This window comes from Falco cherrug, chromosome Z (assembly GCF_023634085.1).
Source record: "Falco cherrug isolate bFalChe1 chromosome Z, bFalChe1.pri, whole genome shotgun sequence".
Classification (NCBI taxonomy): Eukaryota; Metazoa; Chordata; class Aves; order Falconiformes; family Falconidae; genus Falco; species Falco cherrug.
Window position 1 is genome coordinate 38,792,908 of NC_073720.1, and position 18,046 is coordinate 38,810,953.

Consider the following 18,046-nt stretch of genomic DNA (forward strand, 5'->3'; position numbering starts at 1 on the left):
CCTCCGTGGGCACCAGCTTGTGGAAGTAGCAGTATATTTGCTAGTGAGTGCTCTTCAGAGAAGGAACAGGAAGCCAGTTGAAATTAGACGATAAAGTATAAATACGACTTCCTCAAAAGTATGCACTTTTAAATGCATACTTTTGAGCTGACTCAAGTCAGCTTTCCATATGTTGTTGACAAGCCTATGTTTTATTTATCAAATACTCTTTGAAGGCAATGCTCATGTAAAATATGAACCCACAGGATAACTGGGGCAGCCATTAAAGCACCAATAAAACCTCAAGTTAAATAAACTACTGGGGGATTAATTCAATCTTGACTAGTTTTAGCCAAAAATATATTTCCACCGCTATCTGTAACTCTAGATGTCAAAGCAAGATTTGTGTGTTGATAAGAGGATAGTACACTACTCCAAAGTAATTTTTCTGAATTTGTTTCATATTGTACTTTTGAAATAGTAATACCCATAAGGCACATCTGTAGTGTGGCAAAGCAGAGCTCTGATGTCAAGACTCTGTGGAAATGAGTCCTACTAAGATTCATGGGGTTACGTGAATACACAATACAACTCCACTCATGATGAAAATACAGGCGGGTAAAATGCAGGAAAAAAATATCCTGAAACGTCATGGGGCCCTAAATCCGGGTGGGGGGTGGGGCAGAGATGACCTTTGCAAAATTATGTGCTAGAAGAAAGGAAAACCATTCCAAACTCTCAAAAAATAAAGTCACTCAAACAAAGAAATAAGAAATGTAATACATTAAGTTTTGAGACTCCTGAGAATGTTTTTGTAATATTCACAGAACTAGATCTCATATATGCTTCTAACAGTATGACTTAATTAAAAAAAAAATGCAATTTCAGAAAAAAAAATCATGCATGTTGATGCATTTCTGCTTGACTTTGATGGCTTTCTACTTGTTATTTAAAAGTAACAAAGCCACAGCACACATCTATACCATCTTCTCATTATCACAGAAGTACAATGAAACAACATGCATCTCTAGTTCAGCCCTCCTTTAGCAGAAAGTCCAAGTCAGCATTTTTAGTAGAATTTATTTTAAAGGATTTACAGAAGCAACTCAAAAGTATCAATATTCACAGTGCAAACTCATATCCTTGTTCTGCTATCTCTTGCTCACTCTGCCTTTTTTAAATTTGCTATAAAAGCTAAATTAGCTCTCAGGGGCACTGCACTGCTAAACAAAGATCTCTTCTAGCCCATTGTGATGGAAGTAAATGTACTTAGAAGGGAGATGTGCTTGAAGGAGAGGCTAAAGTGTCTCCCTCCCCCAATTCTCTAATCTTTAACAATGGTTTCTTTACCCTGCTTCACAAAATCGCTCACACTCAGTCATACACTTGCCCCTCCTCCTGACAGCCTTTTTTTTCTCAGGTAGATTTAGCCAGCTGAATTTACTGAACAGGAATAAAAACCTTTTTTGGCATAACTTGCTAAGCTGTTCCAACATTTGCATGATTCCTTCCTCAGCCTCTTCATGGACATACACATTCAAAATAAATAAGAATACTCTTTTCAGCATCAGGACAGCTATTTCAAGAGGATACATCCACAATCCAATGTGCAGAATGTGCAGCCTTATTATAACTTAACAACAAGCCAGTTCTGCTCTCTGTGTGCTTTCCCATCTACTGTTGCTATTATCAAATTTCTACTATTTCCTCAACTTTAGCTTCATTACCACAGGATTTAAAGTTGCAGACACACTTATAATATGCCTCACTATGAGGGATCCCAGCTTTCACTGGAAGGAAAAGAAAAAAAAAGCCTCAAACCCAACAAAAACCTGAACTGCACAATTTATTTCCTGCTTAGTTATAAAACCAAAAGAATTAGATATTTTAAAAGTTTAAAATATTAAAAATACTGTGAAAACATAAAATCAAGAATGTTGTATTCAGCTGACAAGCCTAGTATCCAGCCATATATATATGTTTTGTTTCTTGAAATTTGGCATTACAGACTTAAATGGACACTAGTGACTGCCACTTCCATTGGACTTTGAGAAAACCTTGTTCACCTATAGTTAAAAAGAAGAAATAAAGATTCCTGTAACATAACTTTTCTGCTGACAGACAGAAAAATACAGAATAGTGTTTCAGAACAACTGATTTAATCATGGGCTCCCTGCAATGCTTAAGAACAACTCTATTTTTCAGCTCAATTTTCTATTTCTGAAACCTTAGAAGTCTGGAATATGTCTGAATATACTTAAATATTTTTGACAGAAAGGCCCTAGTAATTAGAAATGTCCTAGGATCACTTATGAGAAGCCCGTAACAGAATAGAGACTCGTGTTTGTGTATTAGATTACTAAGCTTATTGTAACACACAGGATTCTCTTTATTTGACACAAAATTCTAATGCTCCTGTCATTTCTGGTGTGCCCTTTTCGTATGCCTGGTCAGTTCTTCAGAATTTTGATAAAATTTGTGAACTTCATAAAAGCAGACTCAAATTCAGCATCTAACCACAAGCAGCAACTTCAAGTATTTTACATCTTTGCTGCGTAATACTATGCTTTATTAATATATCTTACTTCAGAAGCAAACATCTCCTACCAAATTAAATTATTTCAGATTAATGACAGACACAGAGACTGTACAGATTACAGATGAGGCTCAACACGAGGTTGGTAGTGACTGAGTGAAACAAAAATGCCATGGCACTTAGTGGCCTGTATGAAACAGGCTGGTGGTCTCAATCCAGGATTTTGTCCATTAAAAAAACCCCCAAAACCTACCACATAGAATTAATTGGCACCCCTATGGGCACTGTCAGTAACAAAGCCAAAGTTGTAACAGCCACAGGTTATAACGGCCACAGGAAAAGGGACTTTCAAGGTCACTGTTGAGGCACAATAGTGAAACGGCATTGGAAAGAGGCAGCGCCAGTGCCGTCGGCAGTTCAGCTCCCAGGACCTCTGTCAGGTCTGCACCCAACAAAATCAGCCTGACAAGGACTTATGCACATCAGTCACCACACTCATACAACTACTTGCATGCCAAAACCCCCTTCAGGAACAGGTCCTTAATCTCTGCAGGGTACAGAAGAACCATTAATCTGGCAACTTTCTGAAGTAAAGAATACATCACATGTAAAGACACCAGAGAGCAAAACCCCTGGTAAAGTTTTAATTTGACTGATTTCACAAAATTCCATTGCACAAAAGCTTTCTGCTTCTTCTCCTTACTGTTTAAAGACGCTGCCTGTACTACAATAGAAGGGAAAATAGGTAGAAACATGTAGGTAGAAACAGTCATGCAGGCCAAGAAAGTACATAAACAACGTAACTGAAACACACTTTTCTGGCTTTCTTGTACATGAATAGTTTATAAATGTCATTACAGAAATCATTCATCAGAGTGTGTAACTATAGGTTAGTCTCGTGTGGACAATTACAAACTCATCTTCAACCTCCTTTCTAATGAGTCTAATGCACAGTGTGGAAGGATCATATTCCAGGTTTGTCCTTAACACCTATTCAATGGCTGCCTTCCGAGTCTGCCAGTAAGAGTATACTTGTGGCAGTCACAGCTCCCAAACTGAAGAGCCACAAAGGCTGCAAGAGTATGAAATGGAGCAATAAAGAACAAGTAACTGACAACCAGTGGAGATGGGGATTTAAACTAAGACAGCACACAAAAAATAATCTAAAAGGTAATATGCAATTGCAATAAAAACTAAAGCCAATAAACCTACATCAGAATGACCGGTTAGCTCTAAGAGCAAAATCTGATATCCAAAAAGGATTGTTCTTCATTGTAAACTACAAAAATACATAGATACGTCAGATAAGTTTGTATGCTTGGATGTGACTACATCTATTGGAAATACATTTTTTAAAAACTCACATAATGAGGAAGTAATACATAATTTTTTAAGGAATTGTTCATAATGGTCTTATTGCATAAATGTATCAAAATATCACCTACTCCTTCATGAAATGTGAAACATATCTATACATAAACCCAAACTATGAAACCTTTTCAGTTACCTTCCTGAGCAGGAATTTATATTATTCTTGACAGTATGCTTAAAGTTCATCCTTTGACTTGTTCCACAGTTAAGCATATATTAAAAGTCTTCTTTTGGAGGTTATGAAAAATCACAATATGCATTTAATAGCATTTGTAGTCTTAAAATTGTTTTACCCTGCTGCTCATTTCTGCCCAAAAGATAATGTAAGTTAACATTGGGTCAAGATCTGATGCATTCCTAAATATTTTAGTAATAGCATAAAGACTTTCCTCTGAGACGTACAGCCTCCTGTAGCTCAACTGATCCTGAGAACGGATGAAATAGATGTTAACGGTTGACAGCTTGGCTCTCTGCCTGTTTTATGCTTAGGGCTTACACAAAACTACAGGGGGGAGGCAGGAAAGCAGAGAATTCATGTAAATGAACCTCCTACGCTACCAGAGTAGTTTTCCGAAAATTCTGATTTCCTTTTTCTTTCTGGTTACGGAGAATTCTGCTATTGTTTGGTTGTAATAAGCTCTGTGGGGCTGCTACAGAAAAAAATGTTAGTGAAGGGTAGATACTTAAAAATCACCCTGGTCTTGGAGAAATGGAGAGCACTGTAAGAGCATTCTTTGTTTATCTTCTGAGCATGCAGAAAAGATCTAAAAACATTACTTCTATCTCACAAGAAATGTTTTGCTGCAATCAGATAGGACATTATCTCCCCACTACCACACATTTCCACTTTCTCCAATGCTACATAATAGACAGTTTAAAAAACAAAATCCAAAGATACAGGCAAATTGTTTTACCAGGCAAGAGAAAGAGCAGGTGCTAGCAACCAAGCAGTACTAGGGAAGGAAGCAGAGATTCATCTCTCAAGCACCTCTTCTATCTCCAAGGCTACAAGCATACAAATGTATGAGAGGTACATGATGGAGATGTAGCCAGGCCAAAATTTAATCATTTATTTCTTCCTGACAGCATATCCCAATCAAAGATTAAAAAAAAAAAAGGAAACAAAAGGGTGAAAAGACCAAAATGTTTTTTCTGCAATACATGGGCTGGTATGATGCATGCTCTAATAAACCAGTTACACGTTTTCTAACAAATGAATGAAGTTTAGCGTCAAGGACTTTTCTGAGTGTACTCCTTTTTAACTAAAGTGACTGGAAAAAATGCAAAGAAAGGGAGACAGAAAAAAAATAATAGAAAAATAGAAAAAAAACCCACCCAAATTTGATTCAATCCAGAATTTAAAAAGATCAGGTTTGGATGTATTTTGCAAGTGACATTTTAATTTTGCAAATTACTAACTTGACTGAAGTGCAGTGAATGCCAAGCTTGTACAGACAGCTTACATAACTGTATATGTGATGTTCCAACTTGCAGCACTCCTGAGTAGCTGAGCTCTGGATATGCATAGTAAAATGAATGGGAGCGGATGTCTAATGTTAGCGTTTAGCTGAATACCAAATAGTTTGAAGTCCTGTTACAACAAATCTACATGCAACAGCAAGTAATAGAAAGTAGCACAATGAATACATTTATATTGTACATGAATTCTTTTCCTTATTTCACACCTTTTTTCTGTAACTTCACTTTTCTCTCTCTCATTTCTAGCAGGACGTTCCTGTAGTTAAATCCACCTGCAATGAGTGGAAATTGAGAAGTCCAGCACTTTGTAGTAAAGGGCCATTCATGTCAAACCCCCCTTCCATCTTCTCACTCTTCCTTTTTATATTCTGTTATTTTCCTTTATATTTCCACCTACTTCGTCCACATCACTCACTCACACTCTCGCGGAACGGCACCCTTTGCAGTTAGTTTGTTGTTTATCCAAATTCACCATGCTTTTTTCCTCTGTTTTCTCTTGCAACTGTTTAAATTGCATGTTGAAAGCATATATGTCAGCTTTATGATGCAGCTGGAACAATATTTTTCTCCTACATTCTGTTGATGCCTGAAAATGGATTGCTGTAAAGGTCATATTTAGAGTCCCATTCTTCAGGGCACTCCCACTACAGTCTGTAGCAACTGCTGATTTAGAACACATCTTGGTAAATGGTCTTTTACAAAAATAAATACTGGGATTTTGAGAAATTCAAATCAATGATAAATGAAGACAGCAACTTCTGCATAGGCACCTGAATTAAGACAGTGCAAGCTGTCTTCCTCTTATCTGCTGAACTCAAAGTAGTAAGAGTTATTTAGCTCTCTCATCTTCTGAAAATCAGTAGATTGTAAACAACCAAGGAGCCCTATCGTACCATTGGTTTTACAGTAAAACATTCCATTCAAGACTATAGGGAATTCTTGTTCAATATTAAAGATACAGCTGGGATCAACCACAGCTCTACAGATACATTTCACTCAGTTAATGTAATATACTGTAACATATATTTACCTGAAATACTAACACATATGAACAGTTTCTCCAGAAATCTTTTATGTGATAACTGTTGCTTCTCAAAATGCCAGAGTAGATATTGCATGAAAAGTTTCCTGAATTCTTTTTGGTTTTTTTTTTAATACTACATTGATTATTAAGAAAAGTATGGCTAAATTATGGTAGTTACTATTTGATGTTTCATCTTGAATATTGCAATAGCTGCCACAACACTGGTAATGCGTTTATTCTCAACCAGTTCAGAAAAAGGATTTTACTTCCATAAGCATGTAGATGTGTTTTGCAAATTATAGTGGAACATAATGACATTCTTTAAGCTATGCGACAATTTGTAGTTTGAGTTATTCTCAATGGGTGTTAGTCAACCATATTTTGTTGCTATTGACATTGTTGTTTTAATTTTCCTCCTTATTCCTACTAATCAACTGAGAGATTATATTAATCTGAATTTTCCAAAATCTGTTATGGCCAAGGGGAAACTAGTATATATAACAATTGCAATCCCTCAGTAAAGTACATCCCATTCAAATAAATGAAAACTGTTTTATATATGTGCGGCTATAGTACGTACTATTTAATACTCATTTTTTTTGACATAAATTTAGATTATTTAAAATACATACATAGATTTTTGAAAATGTTGTGGAAGTGTTGCTAATTTTTACTTTTTCCAATATAAAGCAACATTAATTTTAAATGCAAATCTCCCACAATTATAGCTACCACATCTAATAAAGATTAGTGGTACAGTACTGCTTACATACCATCTATAATATCATATATATTATTGGTTTCTGTTCATTAAAAAAACCCAACAAAAACAGTTAAGTGATATCTCTCTTATCACATTTCCATATCCTTATGTATTGGCATACTGAGAATCACTTGTGTCATTACAAAGAGAAGTCCAGTCTGCTGACAGATACCAGTAATACAGTTCTTGTGTACTTTTCACAAATACATTGAAAGAAAAAAATTCCTAAACAAACTGAAATAGTCTCTTCTTGGTGATCAGCAGAACTCTCCAAGAGAAAAGGGTTTTTTTCTTCGCAAACATGAAGTCACCGAATGGCACCGTGCCTTACTAAATACGTTTCTTCTCTAGTGCCATTACCTCTCCGTGCCACTAGACTGTGCTGTGCTTGTTCATATTTGTGCTCCCACTGCATTTGAATATCTGGCCTCAGTTGCTGTGCATGGTCTCGCCTTTCTTTCAGTTCATTCCAATTAAATACTAAATACAGTTCATTGTACAAATATTGTACAAAATCCCCCAAACAATGCACCCTGAAGTAAGCAATGCTTTTCATAGCCAGCTTGCCACTTCATTCATCTTCCAGACAGACAAATATGAAAAGAAACAATAGACCACCTGTTTCACTACTTAATCAGGACCAGAAATATAACATTTACTTCATTTTTCCATCTTGTTTTGAGGAGCAAAACTGGTTCTGCACTGTTGAAGTGTGCAAGCAGCCAAAGAAAAATGTGGTAGCAGTGCAGTGTTAGGTTTTCCAAAAAGCACTCCTGTGTCAGGCTCTTAAGTTTGTCATCACCTAGTAAAATCAGGCATATTTTTCAAGACACAAAGAGAAGAAAACACACATGAGTGTCTTGAAACAACATTTTAAAGTAAAAATATTGTCCTTAGTTTTGTTAAACTCAGTTTTACAGTTCATATATAGGAAATTCATTAAGATGTCATGCTCCAAAAAAGATTCTAATTTCCAATAAATCTTTTGGAAAATGTTTTGCTCGAGTTTTCGCTCTGCTAGCTAACAAACAGAAACATCTACAGTATCCAAATATTTTTCAAACAAGTATAAGCTTTTGACATGTAATGCACACTAAATAACCTAATCTTGCCAAATTATCAAATTGCACAAAACCTATAACACTTCACCTCCTGTTGTAGTGGGAATGGTAATGTAAGAGATGCTTATTTATAAACAGCCTTGTCTTCACTTTTTACACTTGAAGTTTATTTTAGAAGAACCATAATTTCATCTGAGACCAACAACAACCTGCTCCAAAACATAGTATGTTACCCTCTTGACAGCTCATTATTTTGACAGTAGACTGAACTGCAATTTAACAACTTCTTCTTTGTGTTCTTTTGATCTAGCTTTTTTCCCCCCTCATGAACACCTTCACTCAAAAAAACCCTCATAACACATACTGCTTGTAAGAGTAAAGACATTTTTAGTCTAAAGAATTGCTTCAGAGAGTGAAAAAACTAAATGCAATGGGAATGCATGTCTTGTTTGGAAATGTTACTTTGAAGGATAAAGTCACTTACGGCTACTGTGAATTAATCAAGCAGAAATAAGACTCTTTTAAAAAGAATGATTTTGGTGCAAAAGGTGTTTGTCATGCTTAGGAAACTGAAGAGATCATGGATAACTAAAAGGAATCAGTTAATTGTGAGACACCTGAAGAACATCTATAAGCAGACAGAATACTTTAAAGACTGACTTTATAATAATTGTCAAAATTACTCCTAGAATTATACTGCTTCTTTAGCCATGCTAAAATGTTTTATACCTGTGTAGCATACTCATGCCTAAATATAAATGTATCCATTTTCCTAATCTTTACTTAAAGATTGATTTGGCCAGTATTTACCAGCAGCAATGTAGCAATCAGCACAATGATAACAATTAAGCAAAAGAATATATTAATAATTGGCAGAAGAACAATGTTTTTGAATACTTTTTATATGTCAGCATTAGCTGAGAAAACCAGTAGCTTGTTTACCAACACCGCTTCCCAGCAAATATGAATTTCCAGACAAGCCAACAGCTGCACTTGAGCCAAAGACTAGTAGGCAGTTCGGAATAGAAGGTGATTTTATTCAGTTTTCAGGGTAAAAAGATTTTTTTTAACACAGCATGCTTCTTAAAACACTGATTCCCCACAAGCCTTTACAGTCATTCATGTTTCTCATAATACCATCATTGGGTTTCAAAGGGACACAGGACACACACCCTCAATTCAGTTTGCCTTATTTATGTGAGTAGTCCCATCAAATCTAGCTGAACCACTCACATAAACAAGGCCTATGATAACAGGAAAATGCTTTCAAAATGAGTATGTCTGTCAAGCAAGTGTAATTACTTGACGTTTACTCTTTAATGAGTATGTGGGTTTAAATGGCCATGATCCGTATCTGGATAAACATATGATTTTTTAAATTTATTGCATTTTTGTGCAGCAATAAAAGTGTTGATCTTCCTTAAAAATTGTGTGGATGCATTGTAATTGACAATTCATTGAAATAATTCATCATTAACAGCAAAACAACAACATTTATGTCAAACTAAATTAGCCTATATACTTGTAGCAGAGACAGAAACAGCTGTCTTTCTGTTTGCATAAATTTCCAGCAGAATGTGTCTGGCAAAGTTAAGCAAGAGCAATGCTGCTTTATAAAAAATAGTTCCAAGACAGCAAAAATCCAGAGGGCCAAATGTCTCATCAATAGGACCACTCAAGTAAGCAAGCATTGTTCAGTCAAACAAGGACCAGGCCATCACAGCTTTATTCCATTCTCAATCCCATGCATACATCAGTTTTTAATATGTTCATGAAAGCAATATTAGAAATTAGAAAACAGCACAATCCAAAAGGCACCCTCTGTGTGCCACCCCGATGACACCGTGTGATGTCTTATTCTCAAAGCTGCACTGCAGACTTTGCCCAGACTGCATACAGAATCGGAAGGAACAAAAACATTGAACTTGATAAACATGAAGCACAAAAAATAACATTTTGACATCTGTAGTTTGTCTATGAAAATCATTATGGAAAGCCTCAACTGTGCTAAATGCACAAAACTGTTAAAACTGCTCTTTAAAGATACTTGAGTTTAATTTAAAGTGTATCAGGTTTCTTAAAATTTACACTTTGGTTTGAAGCTGATTGAATAGGTTTATTACGAAGCTCAACAGTAAGTGATCTAGGGCAGTCTTCGAAATGTAAAACAACATGTAAGCACTAATACTACTACTAGCTCATGGTTGTGTAGTAATGCTGAATGTTTCTATTGTTTTCTTTTTAATAATGTCCCTTTTGTTCTATGGAACTACAACTGGTTACTTATACAACTATTACATTTAGCCCAATTTATCATAAATACCGTTATAACACCTGTGATTTCCCTCATTAAGAGCTCAATAGATAGGGTCATGGGTTGGAAGGGCAGCATATGGACTACGAAAGGGCTAGTTAACCCATTATACTAGTGCACTAGTAAAGCTCATTTCTATTCATCTGATTAGTTCAATCAATATTTACTCCTGTGCACATCTTTTGTCTTCAGCTAAAAAGCATACATTCTTCAGTTTCATAGCACAGACTGTGATTTGTGAGAATTCACTGCACTGTTTAAGAGGAAAGAAGATGATTTCTTGGATGGCTTGGGAATCTTTCAGTCCTTTGATTTTGTTTTCCTGTATCATGTAACCAATACCTGTATTATGGCAGATCCTACTTCCTGTGACTGTTTAATAACACACAGTACTGTTAAAGGTATACCTCATCCATACCTATCTTAATAGGCACATCTGAATATCATGTATAGCAGCACCTATTTAAAAAGGAATTCTGACTTCCAGTTTACCCAGAACGTATGTTGGTTTTTTTTTTCTCCTGGTATATTTTCCCCCAAAACACTGCAACAGTTTTAATCACAAAACGCAAATTAAGCAATCTCTACCTGCAATCATGTCTTTCATCAAATGGGTAAACCAAGTTATTGTTTGTCACTGTATTTGTAAAAGGTCAATAGTCAACATCAGACACTTCCCATACCACAGAAGAGAAATTGTTTCTAGCTAATGCACATGATATTTTCATAGTTTTTAAATTAACTGTCATATTACAGGTTGCCAGACTTCTATCAATCAAAAACAATTTCCTCATTAAAAACAAACAAACAAACAAAAAGCATCAAAGCTACCCCCACACATTTTCTATGGTAAAAATTCTAATGACATTAAAACAGATAATGTTTTCTATTGATGAACTTTCATTATGTACTCCCTTTCCCTCCCGTCCCCCACATAACAACAATTAAAGATAAATTTAAGATGTAAATATGATGCAAAGTAGAAGTATTGCAGAGGTACCTGCAATAGGCCCTCAAGCTTTAGGTTTGATTTTCGTTTGTTCTAGAGAGCTGTCACTCTATATTAACTATACACATTTGTATTTGCTATAAGTAACACAGTAACTGTTTATTACTGACTCCTGATTTTCTAAGCATTTACTACCATTTTTTAGAATCTGACCTGCAAAGGCGTAACACCAGAAACTTGTGCTCCATCACGTATCAAGCAGTCTTAATGATGTCAAAAAACATTATTCAGGTAAGTAGTAGCTCGATGCACCACGCTGCGGTGACAAACAAGGTTTGCTATGGTAGGATAGGGTCCTGTTTCTGTCAAAATCAGTATCCCTTTTCTCTTACCACCTTTGTTTTAAACAGTCAATGTGTTTGTTCACATATTTTAGGATATTAATAATACATATATCAAATTCAGTCATATTTATTTTTCCTGGAATAACTTGTGAAGTAAGTTTCCTTTGCTTTAATGTGCTTATAAAAATTCCCTGCACTCATCTATTAAGGAGAACTTTCTCAGTTATCCAGCCTATTTGTATATGTTACTTAATAAGCCCTCTCGCCAATATTGCAGTAGGTTTTGTTTGATTCACACTTCCCTAATTGCTTACAAATATTACAGTGATGCTAAGAAAACAGAGTAACTATGTAACATGTATCATTGCTCAGTCTTGACACCAACAAGAGAAAACACAGAAAAAACTTGCTCAAATACGTTGGCTTCAGGGGTTTGTGGAGCTTCTTTTCTTGAAAACATGAAGGACAAAGCTTTTTAGTAAGACTCCCAACAGAAAGCTTAAATATTACTTTTTCATTAAAAGGGGTACTCTGTATGACTGCTTTAGTGTCACTTTCACAACTCAAGTAACTGTGATCGTACACTTGGGTTTTGTGTGTGTACAGGTACCCTGTGCCCAGAGTAAAATTACATGATTTTACATTCTTTTTTTGACACTTGGCATTTTTTTTTAATGTTTGCCTATCAGCTGCATTATATACAGAATTCACTAATTTCTAACAGATTTAAACTTTACAGATCAGTCTAACAAAAATTATATTACAAGATAAAACCCCGTAAGTTTTATTTTCTTTTTCATTAAGCAGCACAATGATTTTTGTGCATTTTCAGTCCTCTTTTTCTAAAAAAGTATAGTGAAGTACATCTTCAGTGTTTCCAAAACCCTTGCAGGGTGTTGGCAGGAGTGGGACAGGTAGAAGGAAGACTGTGATGAACAGTCACTGTAAATGTAATTCTTTTGTACCTGTCTTTGCCTCTATAAAAAACAGGTATGAAAGTCATCAGCTTCCAGAACTTTCATTCACGGTTCAAAGGAAAATATCTGAACCTACCATAACAATGCGAGCACCAAACCCACAAGTGTTCAGCCTCCTGTACTGGAATACTGTTCTGCTATAAGTCAGCATGGCTATACATCCTGAAAGGGATTAAAACCACGATTTGAAGTACAGGAAATTATTATTTTGGACAGGACTTGACTAATGACTATAATGTAGCGGTACCACAGCTGAGGTGTGCCCCAAAGCCGGCTGGGCTTCCATAGGATAGGAGGACAGACAGCCCCTATGGCTGCCCAGTGCTTTGGGATGCAGCAGGCTGATGCTTTCAGAAGTTCTTGGCCCCCATCTCTAACATGGAGCAGGTAAGCAACCACAGCAGCCTCTGCACGCCAGGCACGTTAGGCTGAGCACATCAACTGTGGCTTGGAAGCAATGCAGCTCAGCTGGGAAAGTTTGGAGGAAGAGCTCACATGCGTAAGAGAGCGAGTGAGCACTTCTTCCTTCAAACCCAATGGTGACTATAACATAGTTGAAAAGTGTATCTCCACAGGAGGCTTACAGCTGTCTAAAAGCATTAATTCATGGAAGCCCACAATCTGTTAATTGTGATATACATGCATTTCCTTTATTAGGAAAGTCACAAATGCAACGGACAGATGCTCTATTAGCATACAATGTTCTTGTTCATTTGAAGTGGTGTCAGACGCTGTCCTCATCTTGACATACACCTGATGCAAAGCATCGGTTCGGTAACCTCTTGCACATCAGTTTCGCGTAAGGATGAAAGTTGCCTGTTTGTTGTTTTTCCCCTCCCTCCATCCCAGCCCTTCTTCCTCCCACAGCCATAAATCCCCTACTGAGCGAGCCTAAATACGACGCAAAGATAAACTCGCATTCCAGGGGCAGCGCGCACCTCTCCGTGGACAGCAGCGCAGCTCAAGGGGCCGGCGGAGGCGGCTGCGGAGCACGGACACCCCCGACACGGGATGCCGCCAGGTGTGCGGAGAGATCCGTCTCCCCCCTCCCGCCCAGGGCCGCTCGGCAGCCCCGGACCATGTTTTAAGGGAACGGGCCAGGGGAGAGGGGCCTTTCACCAGGCACTCGCCGAGGGGGGCTCTGCGCGCCGCGGCAGCGCCGGCCGCCCCGGAGCGGGGGGAGAAGCGGGGGCGGCCGCCGCTCGGGTGGGCAAACCGCCGGGAACGCGGGGCGCGGGGCTCCTGCAGAAGGGGCACCAACGGACCTGGTTCTAAAACACCCCCTCGGAGCCACTGATCGGCTCTGCTCGCATTGGAGGTGCTCCGGATGGGGTAGGGGCCAAAAGAAAAAAAAAAAAAAAAAGGGGGGGGGGGCGGGGAGCAAAAGCTGCAACAGAGGCCGCTTTACAGAATTTAGTTTTCTCCCGTTTCCTGTTGCTCTTATGAAAGACAAATACTGTTTAGCAAGTTATTGCCAGATGCCTCAAAGCGAACATGCTATCTTCTAAGGAAAGCCAGAAAAAAAAAAAGTTTTTTTCGTTTCTCAGCGTAAATGGCAAAATTACAGTTTCTTTACAGAAAATTACACAAACGCGTGATTTCTTAGCGCTGCTAAGGCACTGCTACAGGAGCCGATTACGCCACAAGAGGAAAACCCGGCTAAAAGTTGTTCAGCGTGTGCGTCCCCACCCGTTAAGGCAAACCGGAGACCCAAGCAAATTGCACGCAATGTCGCTGTCAACCCCAAGCATGTGCCGTTCCCGTAAGCCCTTCTCTCCCGCCCCTGCACCCCTGGAAAGACCACTGATTGCTGCCCCTTTACCACGCCGTGGGGTGAGGCAAGCAACCGGGCCGAGAACCGGGCGATAAAGGGGAGCGTGGAAGACGGGGGCCGCATGCGCAGCCCCCGGGGCCGGCGGGTGTTGCTCTCGTCCCGGTGCTCGCCTGGCCCGGGAAAGGGGCCCGGCAGCGCCTGGCCCTGGGACACGGGTGACAAAAGCGTTCCTACGCCCCCGCACCCCTCCGCGGCCACCTCGGTGACCGGCGTGCCCGCCCCAGAACGCAGCCCCTCTCCAGCCCCAGCCGTGCCCTCAAGACAAGCACCCACGCCGAGGGGTGTCCCGTTGGTGGGGATGCTCTGTGCTCTCCGTTGGGACCCTCGCCGGCTGGGGGCTGCAAGCCCTGGGGGAGGCTCTGGCCGCCCTCCAAGGGAGGGCTGCGCAGGGGGCACCGGCTCGGGGGGCTGCCGCAGAGCGCGGCGGTCCCGGCGGCCCCCGGCAGCGCGGTCCTGCCCGCCGCACTAGCGACCCCGGGGGAGAGGGGCCCCGCGAGCGACGTGCGGGTCGGTGAATGGGCGAAGGCAGGGAAGAAGTACTGAGAATAACTTTTGGGGCGGGAAGGGGGAGGCCGCCCCCCGCCGGCAGTGACCCGGGGCCAAGAGGCAGGCGGATTCTGCGGTACGGGCCAAGTGCCGAGGGCGAGCGCGCCCCACGGACAGCCGCGGGTGGGGACTTCGCGACACGACCGCCAAGCACTTGCCCCTTCCCTCCCAGCCCGCCCGCTGCGGCCCGGGGCGACGCCGGGCTTTCTCGCACAGGTACGTCGGGGGCGCCCCCCGCCTCCCGCGGCGGAGGGCGCTCGGGGCCGGCCACCGGTCCTCCGCGGGTGCGGGGCACACGCCGCGAGCAGCCACGGCGGCGGGCGGGCGCGACCCGCCAACTTTCTCCCGCCGACCCTCTCCCCCGGCACGAAGGCTCCTCCCGGCCCCTTCCCCGGCAGTTTGCCCAGAACAGAGCCGCCCCCCGGGCCCGCTTACCTCGCATGGTGTTGGCTCCCCGCTCCGCGCAGTCATGAAGCTGGGAGCCCGGGAACTGCACCACAAAAATCCCGTCTCAGCACCCGCGGAGGCGGCAGCCGCCGCAGCTCTGCTCCGCCGGGAAAACCATACCTCCGGGGCGGCTCCGCGGGGCGCGGCTCCGCGGGCTGCCCGCCGCCGGGCGCGCTCCTCCCTGGCGGCCGCCCCGCGCCCGCCCGCCGCGGAGCCCCTGCGGGGGTCGCCTGGGCCGCGGAGCGGCGGCGGGTGGCTAGGGGCGAAGCAGGGGAGAGGGAAGGAAAGGAGTTACGTTAGAAAAAACAGGAAAAACACGCGGAGAACGAAGAGGGGGGGGCTGCGTGGATGGCGGAGCATGTGCGCTTTCACATGACACCGGCGCCCCTCAGCAGCTCCCCGGTGCGGATTTCCACTGCGCAGCCACAAGGACGCGCGGAGCGGGAGTGAGACCCAGCGAGAAAGCGGCAAAGAGGCTTATAGCGGGGGGCGGGCGGTGCCGCCGGCACGGCCCCGCCCGCTGTCAGCGCCGCCGCCAATCGCCGACGGCCCGCCCGGCACCGCGGCCGCGGGCGGCACCGCGCCACCGCCACCGCCACCGCCACCGCTACCGCTACCGCTATCGCCCCGCTCCCGGCCTCGGCCCCGGCCCCGGCCGCGGCCTCGCAGGGGGCGTGCGGCTCCGCGGGGCTGCGCGCCGGCTGTTCCCGGCAACTTTTGCTGCTCTTGGGAGCGCCTGGCTGCTGGCGGGTCTGTGCCTGTCGCCAGGGCTGGCCCTAGGGGTACAGAAATGAGTGTTGTCTGCAGAGCTCTGGAGCTTTGGAGGAAGGTAACCGGCGCAGAAAATCCCCTCGTGTGCCCGATTTTTTTTTTATTTATTTTGTTTATTATTAGAGGCGAGGGGGTGTCTCCGGGGAGGAAGGTTAAAGCGCTCACCCGCTGTGATTGTCACCGGGGAGCTGCGTTTTTCGACAAGAATGGGAAAGTTTGGTGGTGAGTCATTTTCTCATTAAAGAGCGAATCTGGACTTCGAAAGCAGTTTGTTTTCCCTGTGTAAAACCAGCAGACGGTTCTGCAGAAACGGGTTTGTTCTGCCGGCAGCAGGATTTTTTCCTGACTTGGAACTTCCCCTCTGAACTAACTGGTGTTTTGACCATGGGGGGGAAAAAAAAAAGAAAAAAAGAAAAAAAAAAAAAAAAAAAAAGACTGCGGGACCTTCTTGGTGGTTTGATTTGGGCTTTGGGCTTGGGGTTTTTTTGGGGTGGTTCTGGTGGGTTTTTTTCGCCCTGTATGGTAAATCATGGAACACAATCACACAGCATCTCAGTATGTCATCTTAGAAACAAGTCCCAGGTACCAAGGATCACAGTTCCTAACTCCAAGCCTAAAATGAAAAAGGAAACCCCTGATTTTTCTGAATTATAGTCATACAAAATTATTCATATAGACCTCATAAATCAAAATGGGATACATTTCAAAGAGAGATACTTTAAAATTAAATATGGACCTGACACAGTAGATGTATTTTTTACTATGTGAATTAACAGATGAGGTTCTATTAGGTCTGTTATGCAAGAGATCATAGATACGATCTCTTTTGCTGGGAAAAAGTTAAGAATCAGCATAGCCGGAGACAAAGTGAAGTTTCCACTCTTGGTGCAAACTGGCAAAGCTTTACTGCTGGGGAACAAGGTGACAGGTTTACAGGAAGCAGTTCTTTACTCTTTTTTCATATTCTGAGTCATGTTGTTCTTGTCTATGCCAATATGGTTATTACATTTAATTATTGTAAAGCTGCATTTTAATACCAGTCAAAACTTTGATAGGCAAATAACAAGCTGTCTACTTGCTAAGCAGTGCATTCAGAATATCTTACACTATTGCACTAGGTACCAGTGCACCTTTATTTGGAAAGTATATAGTGCTTTTGACAGTGGAGAAGAAACTGAAATGGCACTATTTTCTCTTAATTGACTTTGATTTTATTTACAGGCTTTTGTTTTTAAATTTGTGGGGTTTTTTTTTGTCTACAAACTGCAAATAATTTGGTCCCTGATTTTTTTTAACCTGTTTTCAGAAGTCCTTGTAGACTTTTAGTTTATTCATCTATCTTGAACTGATACAGTTCTATGTATTGTGTATATGTACATATATACATACTACACACGCTAATATGTATAATGACGTCTGAACTAACTTCTTCACTAACCGGAGCAAGTTGTTAAATTTGCAGTTTTATTTTAATACTTAGGATGACATATTGTCTGCTAGGCACTACTAATGGTGGAAATGATATTTATAATAAACATACATGGACGTCTGTGGGCACCAGGCAATTTATGAATACTTTATTCCAAAATATATGGCTGCCTGAAACCATTAGATACTGAAGCAGGTAAACAACAGACAGGAAAGCCACATG

At 41.4% G+C, this 18,046-nt stretch overlaps 1 protein-coding gene across 1 annotated transcript in view; it reads right to left on the bottom strand.

Annotated features, from left to right (window-relative positions):
- RORB (RAR related orphan receptor B) overlaps window positions 1-16,056 on the bottom strand; it is a 144,519-nt gene extending 128,463 nt beyond the window's left edge. Inside the window, exon 1 of the mRNA XM_055699692.1 lies at window positions 15,613-16,056. Within this exon, the coding sequence (XP_055555667.1) occupies window positions 15,613-15,619 (7 nt within the window). The 5' untranslated portion in view covers window positions 15,620-16,056. The remainder of the gene's footprint in view (window positions 1-15,612) is intronic.
- Between the last annotated feature and the right edge of the window lie 1,990 nt (window positions 16,057-18,046).